Below are 18,141 nucleotides of genomic sequence, written 5' to 3'. Positions count from 1 at the left end.
TTATATCCATTGCTTCTGCATTCTAAGTCTTGCATTCGACAATGACACACACAAACCAGGATGAAGACGAGGAAGCCGACTCTGAAAGAAAAGCAAGCAATTTGGATGCTAAAAGAAAAGAGGACGTCAATTAAAACTATTGGAAAAACAAAGAGCATGGAGAAATCAAGAGTTTGGAAACTACTGGCGACATTAGCAACCAACAACGACCTGATCGGCTGAGAAAAACAACAGTAGCTGATGACAGACAAATCATAAAAGCTGTGAAAATGAACCCTAAAATACATGTCTGTAAAATCACCAACAACTTCCAGAAAGTTGAGGTGATGCTCTGTCAATCTACAGAATTTGACACAGAATTACAGAAGCTACACAGCAAGATGCAAACCTCTGATCAGCACCAAAAATAGAAAGACAAGATTCTTCACAAATGTGAGCCAGTAGAGTTTTGGAACTGAGCTGATGGACCGATGAGACAAAGATTAACCGTTATCTAAGTGATTGGAAAGCAAAAATGAGGAGAAAAAAGGGAACTGCAAATGATCCTAAGCATATAACCTCATCTGTAAAGCTCGGTGGAGGAGGTGTCATGGCATGGGCATGCATGGCTGTCTCTAGAACAGGACCTCTTAATTTTAATGATGACTTAATGTATGATGGCAGTAGCAGAATGAATTTTGAAGGGTACAAAATCATCTTGGCTACCAATATTCAAGAAAATGCCACCAAACTCATTAGAAAGCACTTCCTATTTGATCAAGACAATGACCCAAAACAAATCTGATTGAACATAAATTTCACCAGCTGAAGAGGAGACTAAAGACAGAAACTCCATAAAACAAGCAACAGTTGGAATTGGCTGCATTAAAGGCTGGAGAAAATTTCAAAGCATAAGACCAAGAGTCTGGTGATGTATGTGGGTTGCATACTCACTGCTTTGATTGCATGCAAGGGATCTGCAACTAAATATTAGCTTTTAATCTTTTACATCTGTCTTGAATTCATCTGTTCCAATACTTATGCTCACATCAAATAGTTGGATGAACCCTAAAAGTACTGTCCTTTTTATTAGGTAAAACATTTATGTGTCGAAAGACCTAATAATATAATGTGACATTCTGTAGTTTTGTCACATAAACTAATCATATTTGCAAATTTCTTGATTCCACAGCAAAGAAAGCAATTATGTCTTTACTGTTCCGATACTTATGGAGGACACTGTAATTATTTTATTCTGATTTATCTTTTTATTCACTGTAAATAAGCAAAATGCACTATCATATTATATTTATTTTTATATGAGATTATACTTTGTATCTACCCCACAGCGGGGTTATCATAGTTAACTAAAACTAAAAGCATAAAACATTTTGTTACTTTAAATAATGCAAAATTTCATTTTCATTCCTTATTTTCATTAGTTAATCTTGATGTATTAAACATCAACACAATGTTGTGCATAGAATATCTACATTCCTATTCAAAAATTAACTGGCTATAATTATATATGCATAAAATCACATAATCTAGAATGATACTGTCATGTGTGAGCACAGATGGTGTTTGCAACTACTACGTCTACTTATTTTCAACAACTGTTTTTATGACAGAGAAGGTGCTTTGGATTCCCTTCACTGACGTGCAATACAGAAGGTTTTTTATTATTATTATTATCATTATTATCTTATATATATATATATACACAAACACTGACATTACAGAAAGACAAAAATAATAATAATAATAAATAAAAGATTTAAATGGGAGTAACGTTATGAGTTCTAATAACAGTCATGTCATACCACAGATATATTTAGGACACTGACGAACAAATTCGACCTTTTGTCAATGTCTACCTCAAGATCATTCCACCAAGTGCTAAAATAACTTTTCGTTTTATGTACACATAATTTGACCCATAAATGCTCGATTTTAGCGATAAACACAACAAACCTCCCCAAAGTGTTCAGTTGCGTCTATTTCTGGCCTCCCCTGGTTTCCCGCCTGACTGACGTCAGCATAAAGTTATTTTCATGAATGGAGGGGGCGGTCACGAGGAGTCGCTGACGTCAGTGCTTGCGGAAGCACAGAGTGGAATGTTGATACATTGTTGTTGTTTTGTAGTTAATTTAGTTCAGGGAAACATTTTGCTTCGGTTGCAGGACGCGAGACAGGGCTCGACCTGTTGATTCCAGGACACTTCTCAGAGATTCCGCGTTCATAAGGTACAGTGTGCGAGCTTTTCTGGGAGATGTTTTGAAATTCCTCTCGAAATTGCTGATGTTCTCATGATGACGGAGAAGAATTCAGCCTATCCGTAATATTTGTGTAGTCGATTGATGCGTAGCGTTATATATTCTTCTATAAAGTGATAAGGTTCCTAGAGGAATTGCATTTATTATAAACATGAAACATAAGTAGTTATGTAATGGGTGAAATATTTGATTATAAAAACAAAAATGTATCGGTCTGGAATGGACACGTGTTAAAGGTTGCAACTTGGAATTTAGCCTACAAATACTTTTTGGGAATTTTTGCTCTTTTTTTTAACTAAAATAAAAAATATCACTTTTATAAGCATACTACTCTCACTGGCACTTTATAATGTTGCGTACATTGGAAGTTTGTTTTACTTGTATTTTAAACAGAACGCGTAAATCTATCGTATCGCATCTTTAACGAAGTAAACAACGGCGTCTTGTAACTTTTAAAACAATTTGGCGATACGATTCCAACTTTTTTTCCAGTGTAAAACTGTTTACAGCTGTCATGTTTCAAAATAATTAATGATACTACACTAGGAAATAACACGTGGTGGGGATTTAGGCATTCTGGGACAAAGGGCATATTTGTGCGGCGAGCACTATTGGAAGTTTTGAATCGTCGGAATGACTTTTATATCGATCCAGAATAATCACCAGCCACGCGGAAAGATTCGGTTTTCTCGCGCTCTTTAATCAACACGAGGGTTCAAGAATAGGGTGACGTTATGTCAGATTTTCGCGCACTGCGTGATCAGTATTACATTTAAGCGTAAAGATTGCACTGTGCCTTCTATAAACAGCCCTTATGTTATCGTTGCGCAGTGCAAAAACAAGTGATAGTTTAAATTATTATCTATCATAATAAAGGAGCATGTGGCACCTTAAACATGTCTACTAAAACCTAGGACACTTTTTAGGACGTGATAACAAGCTAGTGATTGAATATTTTCACAAGTTTGTGTAAAGAGCACATATGGAATGGAATGTATATGAGTTTGTGATGTGTAGGTGATTGGAAAAATCTATGAAGACATTAAAAATGATTGCGTCCACTCTATTCTGGCAGGTTAGCACTAGAGCAACGCCCTCACAGGAAAAATGAGTCATAACTGGATAATGTGATTCATTTCCATAATGGACGATAAAATAGCAGTTCTGAATCAATTTAATGTGGTAAAAGTAAAGTCCGTTCATTGTAATTAGGTGAATGCAAGTTTAATGGTCAGACAGAGTATGTGTTGGTATGAAATGTCACAATAAGTACAATCAGGGTGGGAAGCAAACTTTTTTTGCCTATTAGTCACTGTGGATAATTGACTAAATAAAATTACTATATATTTGTTATTAAATAAATATGCAAAGACATTTTAAGTGGACCAAAATATATATATATATTCACATTATCACACTTAAGTTAGGGTCTCTGTTAACTTTACATTCACACAGTTTTTTTTATAATTCACCTTTAACCCCACAGTTGTTATGTTGCTTTAGCTTTGTGTAGAACTTTGTACAGCCACAAATATTTGGATTTCCTCGAGAGCTATGAATGTACATTGACAGAAGTGATCCAAGTCAAGTACATGTATTTAAAGTGCTTTTCATAATTCACATTATTTTAGTTACGATATATTATATAGTTTTATATAATATAAGTATTATATAAGATGTGGCACAATGATAGTGTACTATGCAGATCAAATTAGATATAATAGTTGTAAGTTAGAGTTATTAATTTGTTATGCTGTGACATGGAGGTTTATGAATCTGTTAGGGGTTTTGTTATAATTAATTTATATTTTATATTTACCACACTATAAATTTATAGTGAACTGCAACTGAATCACCTCTTACAATACATTTAAAATGTTTATATGTAAGGCAAAACTTTCATTTGTAAGGTAAGGAAATTCACGTGTGGTAAATGGAAAGCCCTCATACAGCATGCATGATGAACAGCAAGTCAGGCAAGCACATTGAAAGCATGCCTTTCATCTGTTCCTCAAAATAAAATCGAATGTGTGCATCGTTGTTTTTTATGTAATAGCATTCAGAGACGTTCTACACGTCGGCCGCCACAGCGACTGGTAGATGAGCAAAAATATCCACCCCTGTTTAAAACAGTATCCACATTTGACTGGTGACTGGTGTTGATTCCACACCCTGGAGAATATAAAAAGGACACCATCCACTTGTGAGGGGTTGCTGTGTTCCAATCTTTAGCTTTGTTTTTCCAGAGTCAGCAGAAGATCAGTTGTTGAGGCTGCTAGATCAGCAGCAGTCATTGCCCAGGAAGAGTCCTGAGAGCAGAGCTAAGGGGAAACTGCACTGAGTGCCGGTCGTTACTTTGAAATAGTTGCTGGGGTCAGATTATGTTTGTGTTTCCATTGATTTAAGAGCATATTGCAGAAGATGGCACAGATAATAGAGCAATTATTGTGTTCTGTGGTGAATTTTGTCCCATCTTGATTGATATGGAAAATCATGGAGGAGGGCAACCATGTCATGTCTCCTTATTCATACGGTGTATGCAGGGCTGTGTGACCTCGTCTGAGAGGCAGTCTGACTCAGAGTAGCTGAGGTATCTGTGGCAATGGCCTCCCACATCTTGCATTTAGAAACCCAGGGGAAGTGAACTGCACACACTGTACTGTCATGAGACACACACGTGGGATCACTAGAAGGAGGCAGGCACTCGTGTCTTGTCACTAAGCGATGCTCTATGAGTAAACAGTTTACCATCAGTATTGTGTTAATCACATGATGTCAATTTTAGTTCATGATTATTGTTGTAGCATCAGGTATCTCACTTCTAAAGATAGTGTAGTCCAAAATCACTGGAGAAATAAATCATGTGGTTTAGATGGTGCATTTGGTGAACAGGAACTCTTACAGTATCTTTTGTGGTTAGGACAGTGGCTTTTAAAAGTGAATGAAACTCAAAATGAAACACAGGGAAACTCCAAACCCAATTCTCACATCAAGCGCACCCATTGCTTTCTCTCCGAGCACCACATCTTAACCTATGCTTTGACATTATCCCCAGTCATCATGAATTAAAAACTGAAATATTGCAGTTAAAGGGGGTCATATGATACGATTTTAATTTTTCCTTTCTCTTTGGAGTGTCACAAACTCTTGGTGCATAAAGAAGATTTTTAAAGTGGCAAAGACTAAAGTCTCCAACCCATAGAGATATCCTTTATAAAAGTTAAGTCAACCACTTCCTCCTTAAATGGCTCATTCTAACATGCCCCACGTCTATGTCATGATGTGGGAAGATTTGCATAATGCCGGCCCAATGTTCACGCAAAGAAAGGAGGCATAACTTTGATTCTCACTGTAGTATTGTTGTTGCTGCTGCTGCCATGTTGTGGAGAAGCTGTGTGTTTGGTTGTGAAAGCAAAACTACTTTGTTTGGCCTTACAAAAGAGGACACAACTAGAAATCAGTGGTTTAGTTCTATTTAAAACACTGTTCCAGAATAGTTAAACCCAAATTTTCAGATGTGTGCACTGCAGCGTATTTTATGAAGTATGAGGACTGTTTCCTGTGAGAGTAGCTTACAATCCTGTTGTCTGTTTCTATAAAGTGGGGCAATTTCAACTTTGCAAGGAAAGTCTGGCGCTTCTGACTCAGTCTATAAGTACGTTTTCATATTTAAAGAATTTCCAACTGATGATTCAAACGTGAGTTTTGAGCAGTGTAGAGTAGTGCTTGTTGTTTGTCATTTCTCCGATCACAAATGCAGACATGGTTTTATGTTTATGCGGCGTGAAACGCAATGTGTAAAAAGACCGTATAAGTCATTATAATCAGTAATTATGTCCCCACTGGATGCAACAGATACCTGGTTTATAATGGGTTTTATTGTTTTTGTCTTGCTGCACTGGGACACGGCATCACAGTATGTAAAGTGGTGTAATATTTCCGTCACACGCTTGAGGTGTTCAGCCAATTACAAAGCACTGGATAGGTGGCCAATCAGAGCACACCTCGCTTTTCAGAACGATGAGCTTTGTAAAAACAGAAAGGCGGGGCATAGATGAGAATCAATAATGTACATTATGTGAAAAGTTTTTTTTTTTTTTACCTTAAACTTCATAAACACATTACACCAAATATAGAAAATAATGTTCTTTTTAGCAACGTCATATGACCCCTTTAAGTTACGAACCTGTGTTTGATTTGACCATTGCCAGATTTGGGAATTATGTGATATGAGCCAACATAACTTTATTGGCCTATAGGGTGTCTACGTAGACCACAAAGAAATACCCTGCTGTTTTCTTGTTGCCGTTTACCAGTTTCTGGATCAGACAGGAGTCACAGAACTGACCTCACCACACTGTGTTCAGGTCTGTGGAAGAGCTGTCTGGTGCTTATTTCTAAAGAGCTTGAAAAACTGGATGTTTATATGTCTATGATGTGTTGATGCCTCATTGCGTGATCCTTCAGTTTGTCCTGTTTGCTGTAGAGCATTAGTTAAGCGTAGATCTTTGATGGCATGAGGGTGGATGTTATTTCAGATACGAGTTAAGATGAGTTAAAACAAAGTTGATCATGTCATGGTTTTCCATATGCTTGCTGTTCTTCCCTTATTAACCACGTTGCACTTGCTTCCCTGCCGTACATACTGGGCGGGTTTGTATTTGGTTAGCACATACTTGACATTCCATTGAATCCCTGCGTCCCCAGTTGGAAAGGAGCTTTGCTCTTGCTACCTCTCCTCCCAATTTGCAGAAGGTTCCGGTGACCATGCTAACCGTCCCCAAGGTTCCACGTACTTTTCCTTCCGCCCCTGTGAAACAACAGGATTTTCCAGGAAACGTCAGTTCGGGAGGGTGTGATTCCATGCTGATCGTCCTCACTCTTACCAGTAAACAGCATGACTCACGGCTCTGCTATGCTCTCCATTTCCTTTACATAATATCACTGTGAATGCACCGCTGTGGAAAAGAGTAGGCTAGGACCAAAAGAGACGGAGCTTTCCATCTCCCTGCGAAAAACAGAGACTCAGAGCAAAGCCTTCTGCTACTCGCTCGCGCAGGAACATAGCAGCTGGCTGCAAAGTGGAGCAGCCTAGCTGCTTAACTAGTCGAGCGAAAGAGAAAAAACAACAGCAAAGACAAGCCAGGCCTCCATTTATCATGGGAACACAAGCACATATGGCTTTGAAGGGGTGTATGGCTTTGTCCAAGGCTTTGTCTCAATTCTCTACCTTTCATAAGTGGTCAAAACAAGAGAATCTCACAAGTGTTAACATGGCAACGCTGGCGTCAAATTCCATAGGAGGGGAGGTCCTTTGTGGGCTGCTTCTGAGAAAGTTCACAATCTCAAGACTCAAATATGCAGTTTCCCAGCCATATTGCTCAGGGAGCCTAGAAAGAACGTCATCCCCGTATCAGCCAAAGCATGCAATACTTTAGCAAACATTAGTAATAATCCGCCTCATTTGGTTTATTGGGATCAGATGTCCTGTAAGTAATTACTTGAAACGTAAGTTATGTGACGCCAAAGTAGTTTACATCATGGTTTGTAGTTTGTGGAAAATGACTGCGATGTTTGGCAGTGCACCTTGACACAGGCAATCATTTCCATTGTAACCTAGAGCTGCCAAATCATGGCATTAACACTAATGTGCAATAGAGGCTGACCCTTGAAGTGTGACAGAAAGGTTGTTGATTGGGCTTAATACTGTGACCAACATCCATGTGATGCCACTGACATGTCTGAACAGCTTCACCTTGTGATTACTGAATAGTTTCAGTTTTGCATGTGCCTACATATTACAGCAACACAAATCAGGCATGCTGTTGTGTAAGCATGGCAATATTATTTGATGAACCAGTATATGGTTCATATGAAATAATAAGGCAACTCTACCACATTAATCAGCCTCTGTCAGAGAGGTCTGCAGTTTTGTTATTGTTTACTCAGAAAAGGATGTGGATGTTGGGGCTTCCAGTTCTCATCCCTTACATCCATCTGATGATGTAATCGTAGCTTTACCACAATGATGCATAAACAAGCAACTCTTCTCGACCAAAATGCTGTGCTTGCAGTAATAAAGTAAACTTGCTGTAACAAGTATTTAAGAGTGAAATTTAGTCATAAGCGACATGAGGTTGCACAGTAGCACTATTTAATATTGTCAAAACTTTTAGTTTAGCAATGAGTGCTAAATATTTAAATATTGTAAAATAATTATTTATAATATACATTATACATCAAATATGTGATTAAGCACATTATTAAATGAAATCATAAATTACTTTTTTATTAATAAAATTACATTTTAATGATTATATTATATATATATCAACATAGGATAAGCAAATTGGAAAATAGTTGGATGGATATTCGCTGTTGATGTACAAAATCTCAATGACTGTAAACTAATCACATGCATTTATATGCCATTTCCATTTATTATTTGAGTAATGTTTCGGTAGCACACTGTAACAAGTGACACTAAATATAACATGGATTGAATGTGGTTATATTTAGATGATTGTAGTCATGTAATAAGGTCATTATTCATAGTATTATTGAGTATGCAGTTCTCTGAATGGAACATGGGGCCCCTTTTTAATGTCAGTGTGTGTGGAATGTCTCTCCATTATCCACACTTTACACACTCTTTGTGGCCTCCATTACAGAGCCTTGTGCTGTAACAAGAAATCTTTTTTTTTCTGCCCTTAGAATCCATGATAAGAAGACTAGTGTTCATATGGACTATCAAATGTTCAGCATCAAAGGCAGCGTTCAGTCCTATAATTTATGTTCAGGAAACTATGAAACCCCGGCTCTGGCCTTGGGACATTTGGGCTTTTCCTCTCTGTGAGGGCTGAGCAGTAAAGAGAGGCCCCCTGTCAGTTCACCCCAGTTCTCAGCACAGATGGAAAGGGGGACCATGTGCTGAAGGAATTTCAAGGAAGTGTGTGTGTGCGTGTGTGTGTGTGTGTGAGAGAGAGACCTGAAAGGCTGAAGGCCCCATGAATAGAGGAGGGAAGCATTTTTTTATTTTTATGTCATGGTCCTCATTGGAAAGAAAGGCAGGATCTCCCCTGTCACAGCCATTTTAAAATCAGCCATGCTGAGCCAAGTTGCTGTCTAGGAAAACTCTTCATGTCAGAGCTTGACTTGCATTGTTTGTTTGTTTGTTTGTTGCACAGTTTTAGATGACTTTGCATGGCGCAGTGCAGATTTGAAATTCATATAATTGTGATTCAATTGATTTATTTCAAAGGGTGCCATTGCAATTTCACTTATGCTTTCATTTTTCAAACATAAAGCAATATTGATTTTTTTCAGGTACCAGTCTGATTATAGCCAAATAAGTTGAGAGGCCCTTAATGTAGCCCTCACATCAAGGGCCAGATGGTATGAATCAAGCTTTAAGTGTTTTTTTCCCCCCATGTTGATATTTGGTTTCAGCTGCTCAGTTCATACCCAATCTATACTCTTTTTTTTCCCATCATAACTGAAACATTTAAACCAGCAACTGATGCACGTCTGGTGTGGTTTACTACCAAATCAAAAGAATGACTCCGAATTTACCAAACATGCCCAAGGCAGTGAATCTGCTCACTGGTCAAAGATACTTAATGTAACCATTACTAAAGATTTCTCAACAATACAAAGCTATCACTTAAAATGGTTGAGGAATACAGACGGTTGAAGGCCAGATGCCTGGACAAGAGAAATCGACTGCGGAAGTTAGAACATGGGGTATCTGTGCTTCAAATTAATGCATTCTGAATGGAATGTATGTTTGATCCTGGAATAAAAGAGTAATAGCCCAAAGGAATAATCATACTTGTGAAACAGTTGCAGTTAAAAGAGTAGCTTTAAAGTATGATTCCACAAGTACTTCACTTAATAAGTTGCTTATAATATTTCCACTCAAAATTGTGTCACTGGTAACTGGAGTTTTGTGTCAGCACTCAGTGCTAAATATAACATGCGCAGTTAAATAAGGACATGAAACGAGCCAGGAAAGCCTAGTGTAACAGGATCCAGTCTTTCAGCCACAGTTCTAAACCTGATAGAGAACATTGTCTAAAAGCACAAATAGAACTGTGACTGTATAAGGGAAACTATTCCCATGTGACTGACAGCCTCCTGGAATGTTCCATTTAGGCCTACTGAACAGCAAAGGACAGACTCATTTAAAACGTAACTAAAACTTGACATTACATTCAAAAAGGTTTCCATCTGTTCTACCACTTTTTATATTTAAAAGAATTCATAATAATTTGATGGAAAGATGGATACATATATACAGACAAATCACAAAATAGAAAGATAGACCGAAACAAACAGGCAGAAAGAGATGACATTCAGACAGAACACTATCTGTCTGTCTATCTATCTATGTATCTGTCTGTCTGTCTATCTGTCTGTCTATCTGTCTATATCTTTGCATGTAAATGCCTAAGCTGTTTTTTTTTTTTTTTTACATTTTACTACAATTTATTTATTTATTTAATATCATCCCTACTTGTTATTTTGGTTTCAACATTGTTTCAACAGTTCTCTAATTCTGTAGTGGGTCTACTTGAGTTTTTGCTAGTTTTTGAGAGTGGTTCTCATGTGTGGCGAGCTTATGAATGAGTCTTGTTTACCATTGTTCTGATCACGTGACATACACTCCCACATCCATTTGCAGCGTGTCTCCATGGCAGCAATCTTGCGCAGAGTTCACGCGTTCTGACGCTCCTGAAATGGAACCCGCAGAGCGCGTGTCTCACGCGGTGTGTATTTTTGGTTATATTTGGTGGTGGCGGGTGTCTCGAGGCTGTGAGCTCGAATGCACAGAGTGGCCTTTTTAAAAAATAACGCAGTGGCTAAAATAGCCTTGCATGAACGGCTAAGCGGAGAGATCAGACAAAGCCTCTTGCCGAGAGCTGACCTGCTTCTATTATTGCACTCTTGTAACGGTCTAGTGAGCTCCACCGTGAGAACGCGAGATCAGCAAGTAAACAGGGTATCCCTTGTCTCACTGATATTGTACAGAGTTGTGCTGACTTCTGCTGGTCGCTCTACGTAACTTCATTTAACTCGACAGTTTTAATGCAATGTACATGACAAGAGTCTCTGAGAATGACACGTGCAAACACACACACACAAGGACAGACTCATTTAAAACGTAACTAAAACTTGACATTCCATTCAAAAAGGTTTCCATCGGTTCTACCACTTTTTATATTTAAAAGAATACTTAATAATTAGATTTTGATGGATAGATGGATACATACAGACAAATCGCTAAATAGAACGATAGACCGAAACATACAGGCAGAAAGAGATGACATTCAGACAGATCACTATCTGTCTGTCTATCTATCTGTCTGTCTGTCTGTCTGTCTAAACTTCTTTTAACTCAGCAGTTTTATTGCAATGTACATGACACGAGTCTGAGAATGACACGTGCAACCACACACACACACACATACACAAAGTTCCTTAATGGTTTAATTTAAATTTTATTATTATTATTACCTTTATGTAGAATATGCTAATTCTTTTCTGTTATTTTCTTTAGACAGATTTTTGAGGAGTTCTGACTAGCTGCTTGTATGCAGGGCATGACGACTCATTTTAAAGCGGGCAAAGCTTTAAAGGTAAGAACATTTCTATGTGATTCATAGATTATATTATATGATTCATATCTATTATTTAAAGCCAGGGTCTCCAAACCTGGGCCTCGGAGGGCTGCGTCCTGCAGAGTTTAGATCTAACCCTAATAAAACACACCTGAACTAGCTAATTAAGGTCTTACTGAGCATACAAGAAACTTCCAGGCAGGTATGTTGAGGCAGGTTGGTGCTGAACCCTGGAGGACAGCGGCCCTCTAGGACCAAGTTGGGAGACTCCTGATCTGAACTATAATTTCTGGAATGTTTATTATCGAAAAACCTACGTTGTGAGAAAAGTTTCTTTTCCACGTTATATGGATGGCCCTATATATTTCACACATTTAGCACCATATTATTTCAGAAGTCAGTTAATCTTAATTATTTCTAGTCTTCTAGTATATTTGATTATATATCTAATATTACTAGTAGTATATACATTTTGTTTTTAAAATGTTTGTGCATATTGTTAATTGTAACTGTATGGGAGATTTTTTAAAATCTCTCAAGGCTGCATTTATTTTTGTAAAAAATACTGTAAAACATGTATTATTGTGAAATACATTTATGGTAAAGACAATATAATTTATTATAATATATTTTTATATATTTTAAATGGTAATTTCTTCCTGAGATCAAAGCTGAATTTTCAGCATCATTACTCGAATCTTCAGTGTCACGTGATCCTTCAGAAATCATTTTAGAATGCTGATTTGCTGCACGAGAAACATTTCAGTTGAAAACAGTTGTTGTGTAAACTTTTGATTTTGATTTGGCCCTAAAGAACATCATTTATTTGAAATAGAAATCTTCTGTAACATTGTAGTGACCTTTACTGTCACTTTTGATCAGATTAATGCTTCCTTCATGAATAAAAGTATTAATAAGTATTAAAGACTTTTGAATTGTAGTATATTTACTATCTAGCTAATACCTTCTTTTTGTTTCTCTATTGAATTGCAAGGTGAAATATGATGGTAAATTTGCTGAGACTCTGTTGTGTGGTTCAGGTCAAGAAGGAGGTGGGTGAGAATGCCCCAGCGCTCAGTGACGACGAGCTGGTGGCCATGTCGGTGCGGGAGCTCAACCAGCACCTGCGCGGGTTGACAAAGGAAGACATGGTCCGGCTGAAGCAGAGGCGGCGCACACTAAAGAACCGCGGTTATGCTGCCAGCTGCCGCATCAAGCGTGTCACACAGAAAGAGGAGCTTGAACGGCAAAAAACAAAGCTGCAACAAGAAGTGGACAAACTGGCTCGTGAAAATGCCAGCATGCGATTGGAGCTGGACGCACTTCGTGCTAAATACGAGGCCCTGCAGTGCTTTGCCCGGACTGTGACTCGTGGGCCTCCTGGTAAGGTGGCCACCACCAGTGTCATCACTATTGTCAAGTCTGCCAATCACAGCCCCAGCTCTGCCCCTTTTTCAGCACATTCGTAGTCCTGATCCTGCCTAGCTCCTTCTGGTCCAATCCAGCTCTGAATCTAGACTGGCCCACGGGCCGCCGCTCGACCCAAACTGAGAGGAAGCTCAGTGGTCAGACTGAGGGGAGGGTGGAGGCCTTAATCTGCGTGACTACAACAGGCTGCATCTATTTTTTCACTTCTCTCTCTTTTACACACTCACAAAACACCTATACATACAAAAAAACATCTATATTGTCTGTGCACTGTGCTATAACCTCCGGCACCGGCAGGGCACACTGACCACTCTTTCAACCTCACCACAGGCTGAGACTTAGCAGAGATGAGCACTTGTTAATGTGTGAGATAGTACTTGACTTAACCTGCCATGGCAGCACTGGTTTGACAGCTATGATGCCCATGACAAATTATTATACATATTTATAATTTAAACATGCACTACCGTTCAAGTTTGGGGTCAGACTCAGTAGGTTTATTTATTTATTTTTTTAAAAAGAAATTAATACTTTTATTCATCAAGGACTAAATAGATCATAGTAACAGTAAAGACAATATTCATCAATAGAATCCTGAAAATCCTGGTTTCCTCTAAAATATGAATCAGCAACTGTTTTCAACATTGATAATCAGAAATGTTTGTTGAGCGGCAAATCGGCATATTGGCAAGGATCATGTGACACTAAAGACTGATTTAATGATGCTGAAAATTCAGCTTTGCATCCCAGGAATAATAAAGCATTTAAAAAATATATATACATTTAAAATTGTAATAATATTCCACAATATGAATGCTTTTACAGTATTTTTGATCAAAACATGTTGCCTTGGTGAGCAAAAGCATACTTTTTTTTTACCCAGCCCAAACCTTTGAAAAGGAGATCAGAAATAGTTTGTGATGTCATCTTGCGTCATGAAATACGTTAGCATAAACTCTTAATACAATACTATAAAATGATACCTGTCATTGTGAAAGACCAGCGATTCTGATCCTGGTAAAGTATAAGGTGTGACCAACACAGTCCAAAGCTGAGAGCGTTGAGAATGATGTTATCAACATCAAGAGCAAATCCTTATCCTGAAGCGTTACATTACTGATAAACAGCAAATTATCCAATGGGAAATGAGAGGATTCTCTCTTAGTCAGCAGTTTAAACATAGGGATCCCAAATGGGAAAACGGCACTTATTTTAACTGTTGAATTACAGTATAATACTATGAAGCACTTGCAAAGCAGACTGATGTATGTGAATATTCAAGACTGAAATTACATTGTAAACGGAGTTTCTAGAAAAGGGCACTTCATGGAGTGTTTTGTTTTATGAGAGGTTAGTTAGTACTAAGTTAATTATCCTCAAAGTGTAACGTGTTGATGATAACATCCAAGCAGCACATCTGTCAAAGATATACCGTTTTTCCTGACCTAATTCTACACGACACCATAAAATGGTAGATAATCCATATTGGATATATAATGATGACAGGAGCTGTCTTGGCAAAAAAACAAAAAACAAATGCAGTTCAGTTATAACCTGTATATTACAGAACTGAGTTAACAGCCTTAAGCTTAAAAATAATGTCAAAATTAAGCTCCCAATTTCATATAGAAAATTCCGTCCACTCCGAAAGCATTCCTTCTGCTAAGTCACAAAAGGTGCCACTGCCGGTGTTGGTAACCCTGATTAAAATGTATATAAAATGCAAAAATTTGATATTTCGACACAGGCTCTTGGGTAAGGAGAATCCTGGTGTCCTGAAACCAGCTCAAAAGTTAATCTCTAAAACATTAACACAACATTTATATTTGGTAAAACTGATATGTCATAAAAATCAAGATGGCTGAAATCAGGATTGTCTCTTACCTAAGTGGCTATGACTGTTCGTGTGAGCCCTCCCACCACTGCAGGAAGCATTAGAGGGGTGTTGTGCTGTTTGCCCCACATCTCTGGGGTCCTGTTGAGCTCTTAGCATTTTTATGTCTCCACAAGTTTTATATGTCTCTTTATCCCCAAACATAATCCAATCTAATGTTTCCCATTGTTTCTATAGTTTATATGTATCCAGTACATGAAACATCTTCAGATTGGTGTGATTGTTTTACTCATTTTTAATCACAGTGGTTTAGCCTTAAACTCCCACTCTTAATTTCTATATGTCAGTTCATACAACCTAACACACTATTAGTTTTATGGTGAATGGTAGTGTTCAGATACTATTGTGGATATTTATATTAAGAGTTCAGATTTTAAGAACATGTAATCTCAGTATTCATCATTTATTTGCCATTGTTTTTGGTCCTACAGCTAGCATTTCAAACCATGTCAGAACCTCTCTTTGTGAAAGTGTTTTGTGCAGTACTTTTAAATGTGACCACAGCTCTGGTTGCCAGATCCTCTCCTCTGGTCTTATGGGTTTTTAAATAGTTGTCTCTACTTTCCTTTTAGGGAACAAAAGCCTTAGAGTGAAAAAAAAATCCCAGGAATTTTCCATTTGTCATGGTGTGGCCAAGACCTAATACATTACATAATATTAGAATTTATCAGCATTTACTTCCCTTGATAGAAAGTGTTATGTGTCACTTCTTTATGAAATTAGAGTGTACAGTGACAGAGTGTACTTTTGTTTTTTGAAAAAGAGAGCGAGAGAGAAATTGACAAACCAGCTCTTTCTGTGCTTTACACTGACATCTGGTGGTGATTTGTATTTCTCTATTTTTCTAAATGCTGTGATCGGATGCTGATGACACCAAGAGCTATCATTTCTTGGACTATTGAGGCATTGCTCTTTTCATTTCAGCTGCCACCAAAGCCATAACCCATCGGTGTGCTTTCTTTAAAGTTCACTTCATTTCTATTCTTTTATTATTTTTATTGTGAGTTAAACAAGCTACACACCCTCTAGTAACTAGATCGTAATGCCCTAATTTAGACTAATAAGAAGACAACATGCCATCACAGAGCTATTCTGTCATTTTACAGGGAGGCCAGTGGTTTTGGCCAGTTAGTTTAGTTATTTGTGTTATCAGTACTGACCGAGGCATTACAGGTCATCTTGTGACTGAGGCCTGTAGACATTTCCCAAGTTTTGTGCAGTAAACGTTCCCCCCAACACGGTTAGATGATGAAGATGGTCTTTAAACTAAGTGGGTACTTTTTCTGTCTTTTTTCATTTTATTTTTTATTCTATGTATGCTGTATGTGGCCTTTTGGGCTGAATGGGATAAATTATTCTATATTTTACATATGAATATATCTATTTTTCAAAGTATATATTATGTGCTCAGTCAATTCTTAAAAGCTATTTACCATGTACGCACATAGGAATTTTAACCAATGCTCTTTAAAACACACTTGCCTATAAAAATCTTAGAGAAACTCCATGACATATAAAGTATGCTGCTCCAAATTATTACTTTATATTTGTCAATGCTAATATGAAACTGTAAGGTATTGGGGGAAGTAGTCATGTTATTTGTGGTTAAAATAGTGCCTTTAACTCGTCATCATTTAAGTACTGTATGAAAGGGTGTGGTTGTTTTGTAAAATCTTATTTCCGTGTACAACCACGTTGAACAGATTTGCCTGTTTGACATGTCTCCTTGGCGTGATTGTTGTGCTATATATAAAAGCAGTTGTAAATATGGACACCATGAAAGGAAGCAAAAGCTAGGCTTCGATTAATCATATTCATGATTCTCATCATTAATCTGCTTGTATCACATTGATCTTTGATATTTATTTTGTTTTGTTCTTTTATTTCCAACATCTAAATTATTTTATTTACATTCTTTTCGTTTCAATGAACTACCCTCATGTACAAATGAAATATTTTTTTTTTCATTCTGGCTAAATTTGAGGTGGTAAATTATTCCTGTACAAAGTCTGCAGTGTTTGTTTTGTACTTTTAAATAAAGCTTTTTCTCATGTAATCTGGTTTGATTCACAAGTTTTGTTTAAAAGAAAAAAAAATCCACTCCCTTTCATCATTTATTTCTTATAAATATCAGTATCCAGTATCTGTTTACAGATGACTAGGTCCACATATACTCTGATTCACACCAATAGGCTATACACACTTCAATTCCTTCATTCACAGCTGCAAGGCAGCAATCATTGGCACAAGTCATACTCGCATAATGCTGCCTCTTAATATCCATTTAACAAAGATTACAAGTATGGCTACTTTATAGACAAAATAAGTTGACTTATTTTGTCTATAAAGGGAAGAGAGCAACTCTGAATCACAAAACATAGGCTGTTACATTTTGAAGTCCTTTTCTTTGCTGAAAGTATTTGCAAAACATAACCAAATTAACTATTGGAGTTTAATCAGATTAACAAATACATCAACCGATATTTTAAAAACAATTCTCTATCAAGACACTTCACTTCAAACTTCATAAGACGGCTTCAAAGACTTTCAATTCTGTTTGGATAGTACTGACCAGGACTTTGTGGTAATACGTAGTAAATAAACATTTCAATAGCTTGGTATAATTAACTATATGCATTTCCTTTTGGACTGTTTACAAACAATTTAGGCAAACTGCATTTTAAAGGCAAACAGTGGAGAACTAAACAAGATAATTTAACATTAACAAATTAACACACCCCAGTAACACCTGTGCCATTATACACTTACAGTGTAACAGGTTAAAGCTTTAACCAACCAAATAATGGCTGAATACAAATGATTTGCAATTAAAATACGCTATGATGGCCGAGACTTGCATTTTTGCATCAGATCTCACACTCTTTGAAGGCCTGGTGTGAAAATTAATGAACCTCCATATCAAGCGGGGGCAGTGCTCAGTCCC

The 18,141-nt window shown here is 37.3% G+C and overlaps 1 protein-coding gene across 2 annotated transcripts; it reads left to right on the top strand.

Annotated features, from left to right (window-relative positions):
* The first annotated feature begins 2,074 nt into the window (after positions 1-2,074).
* On the top strand, positions 2,075-13,735 carry LOC132149380 (transcription factor MafK-like). 2 transcript variants are annotated; one of them, XM_059558566.1, is made up of 3 exons: positions 2,075-2,225; positions 11,819-11,893; positions 12,916-13,735. In XM_059558566.1, exons 2-3 carry the CDS (start codon positions 11,849-11,851, stop codon positions 13,342-13,344), a joined length of 474 nt encoding a protein of 157 aa, XP_059414549.1. In that variant the 5' UTR covers positions 2,075-2,225; positions 11,819-11,848; the 3' UTR covers positions 13,345-13,735. The 2 variants fall into 2 exon arrangements, with proteins under 2 accessions (XP_059414549.1, XP_059414548.1); XM_059558565.1 differs by having other exon boundaries at positions 11,815-11,893.
* Positions 13,736-18,141: the final 4,406 nt, after the last annotated feature.

This window comes from Carassius carassius, chromosome 9 (assembly GCF_963082965.1).
Source record: "Carassius carassius chromosome 9, fCarCar2.1, whole genome shotgun sequence".
NCBI lineage: Eukaryota > Metazoa > Chordata > Actinopteri > Cypriniformes > Cyprinidae > Carassius > Carassius carassius.
This window is presented reverse-complemented; position numbering and strand designations above follow the sequence as displayed.

Coding starts and splice junctions, on each gene's coding strand:
- LOC132149380 (XM_059558566.1), top strand. CDS start 11,849: ATGCAGGGCATGACGACTCATTTTAAAGCGGGCAAAGCTTTAAAG. Junction 11,894..12,915: donor AAGCGGGCAAAGCTTTAAAG/GTAAGAACATTT, acceptor TGTGTGGTTCAG/GTCAAGAAGGAGGTGGGTGA.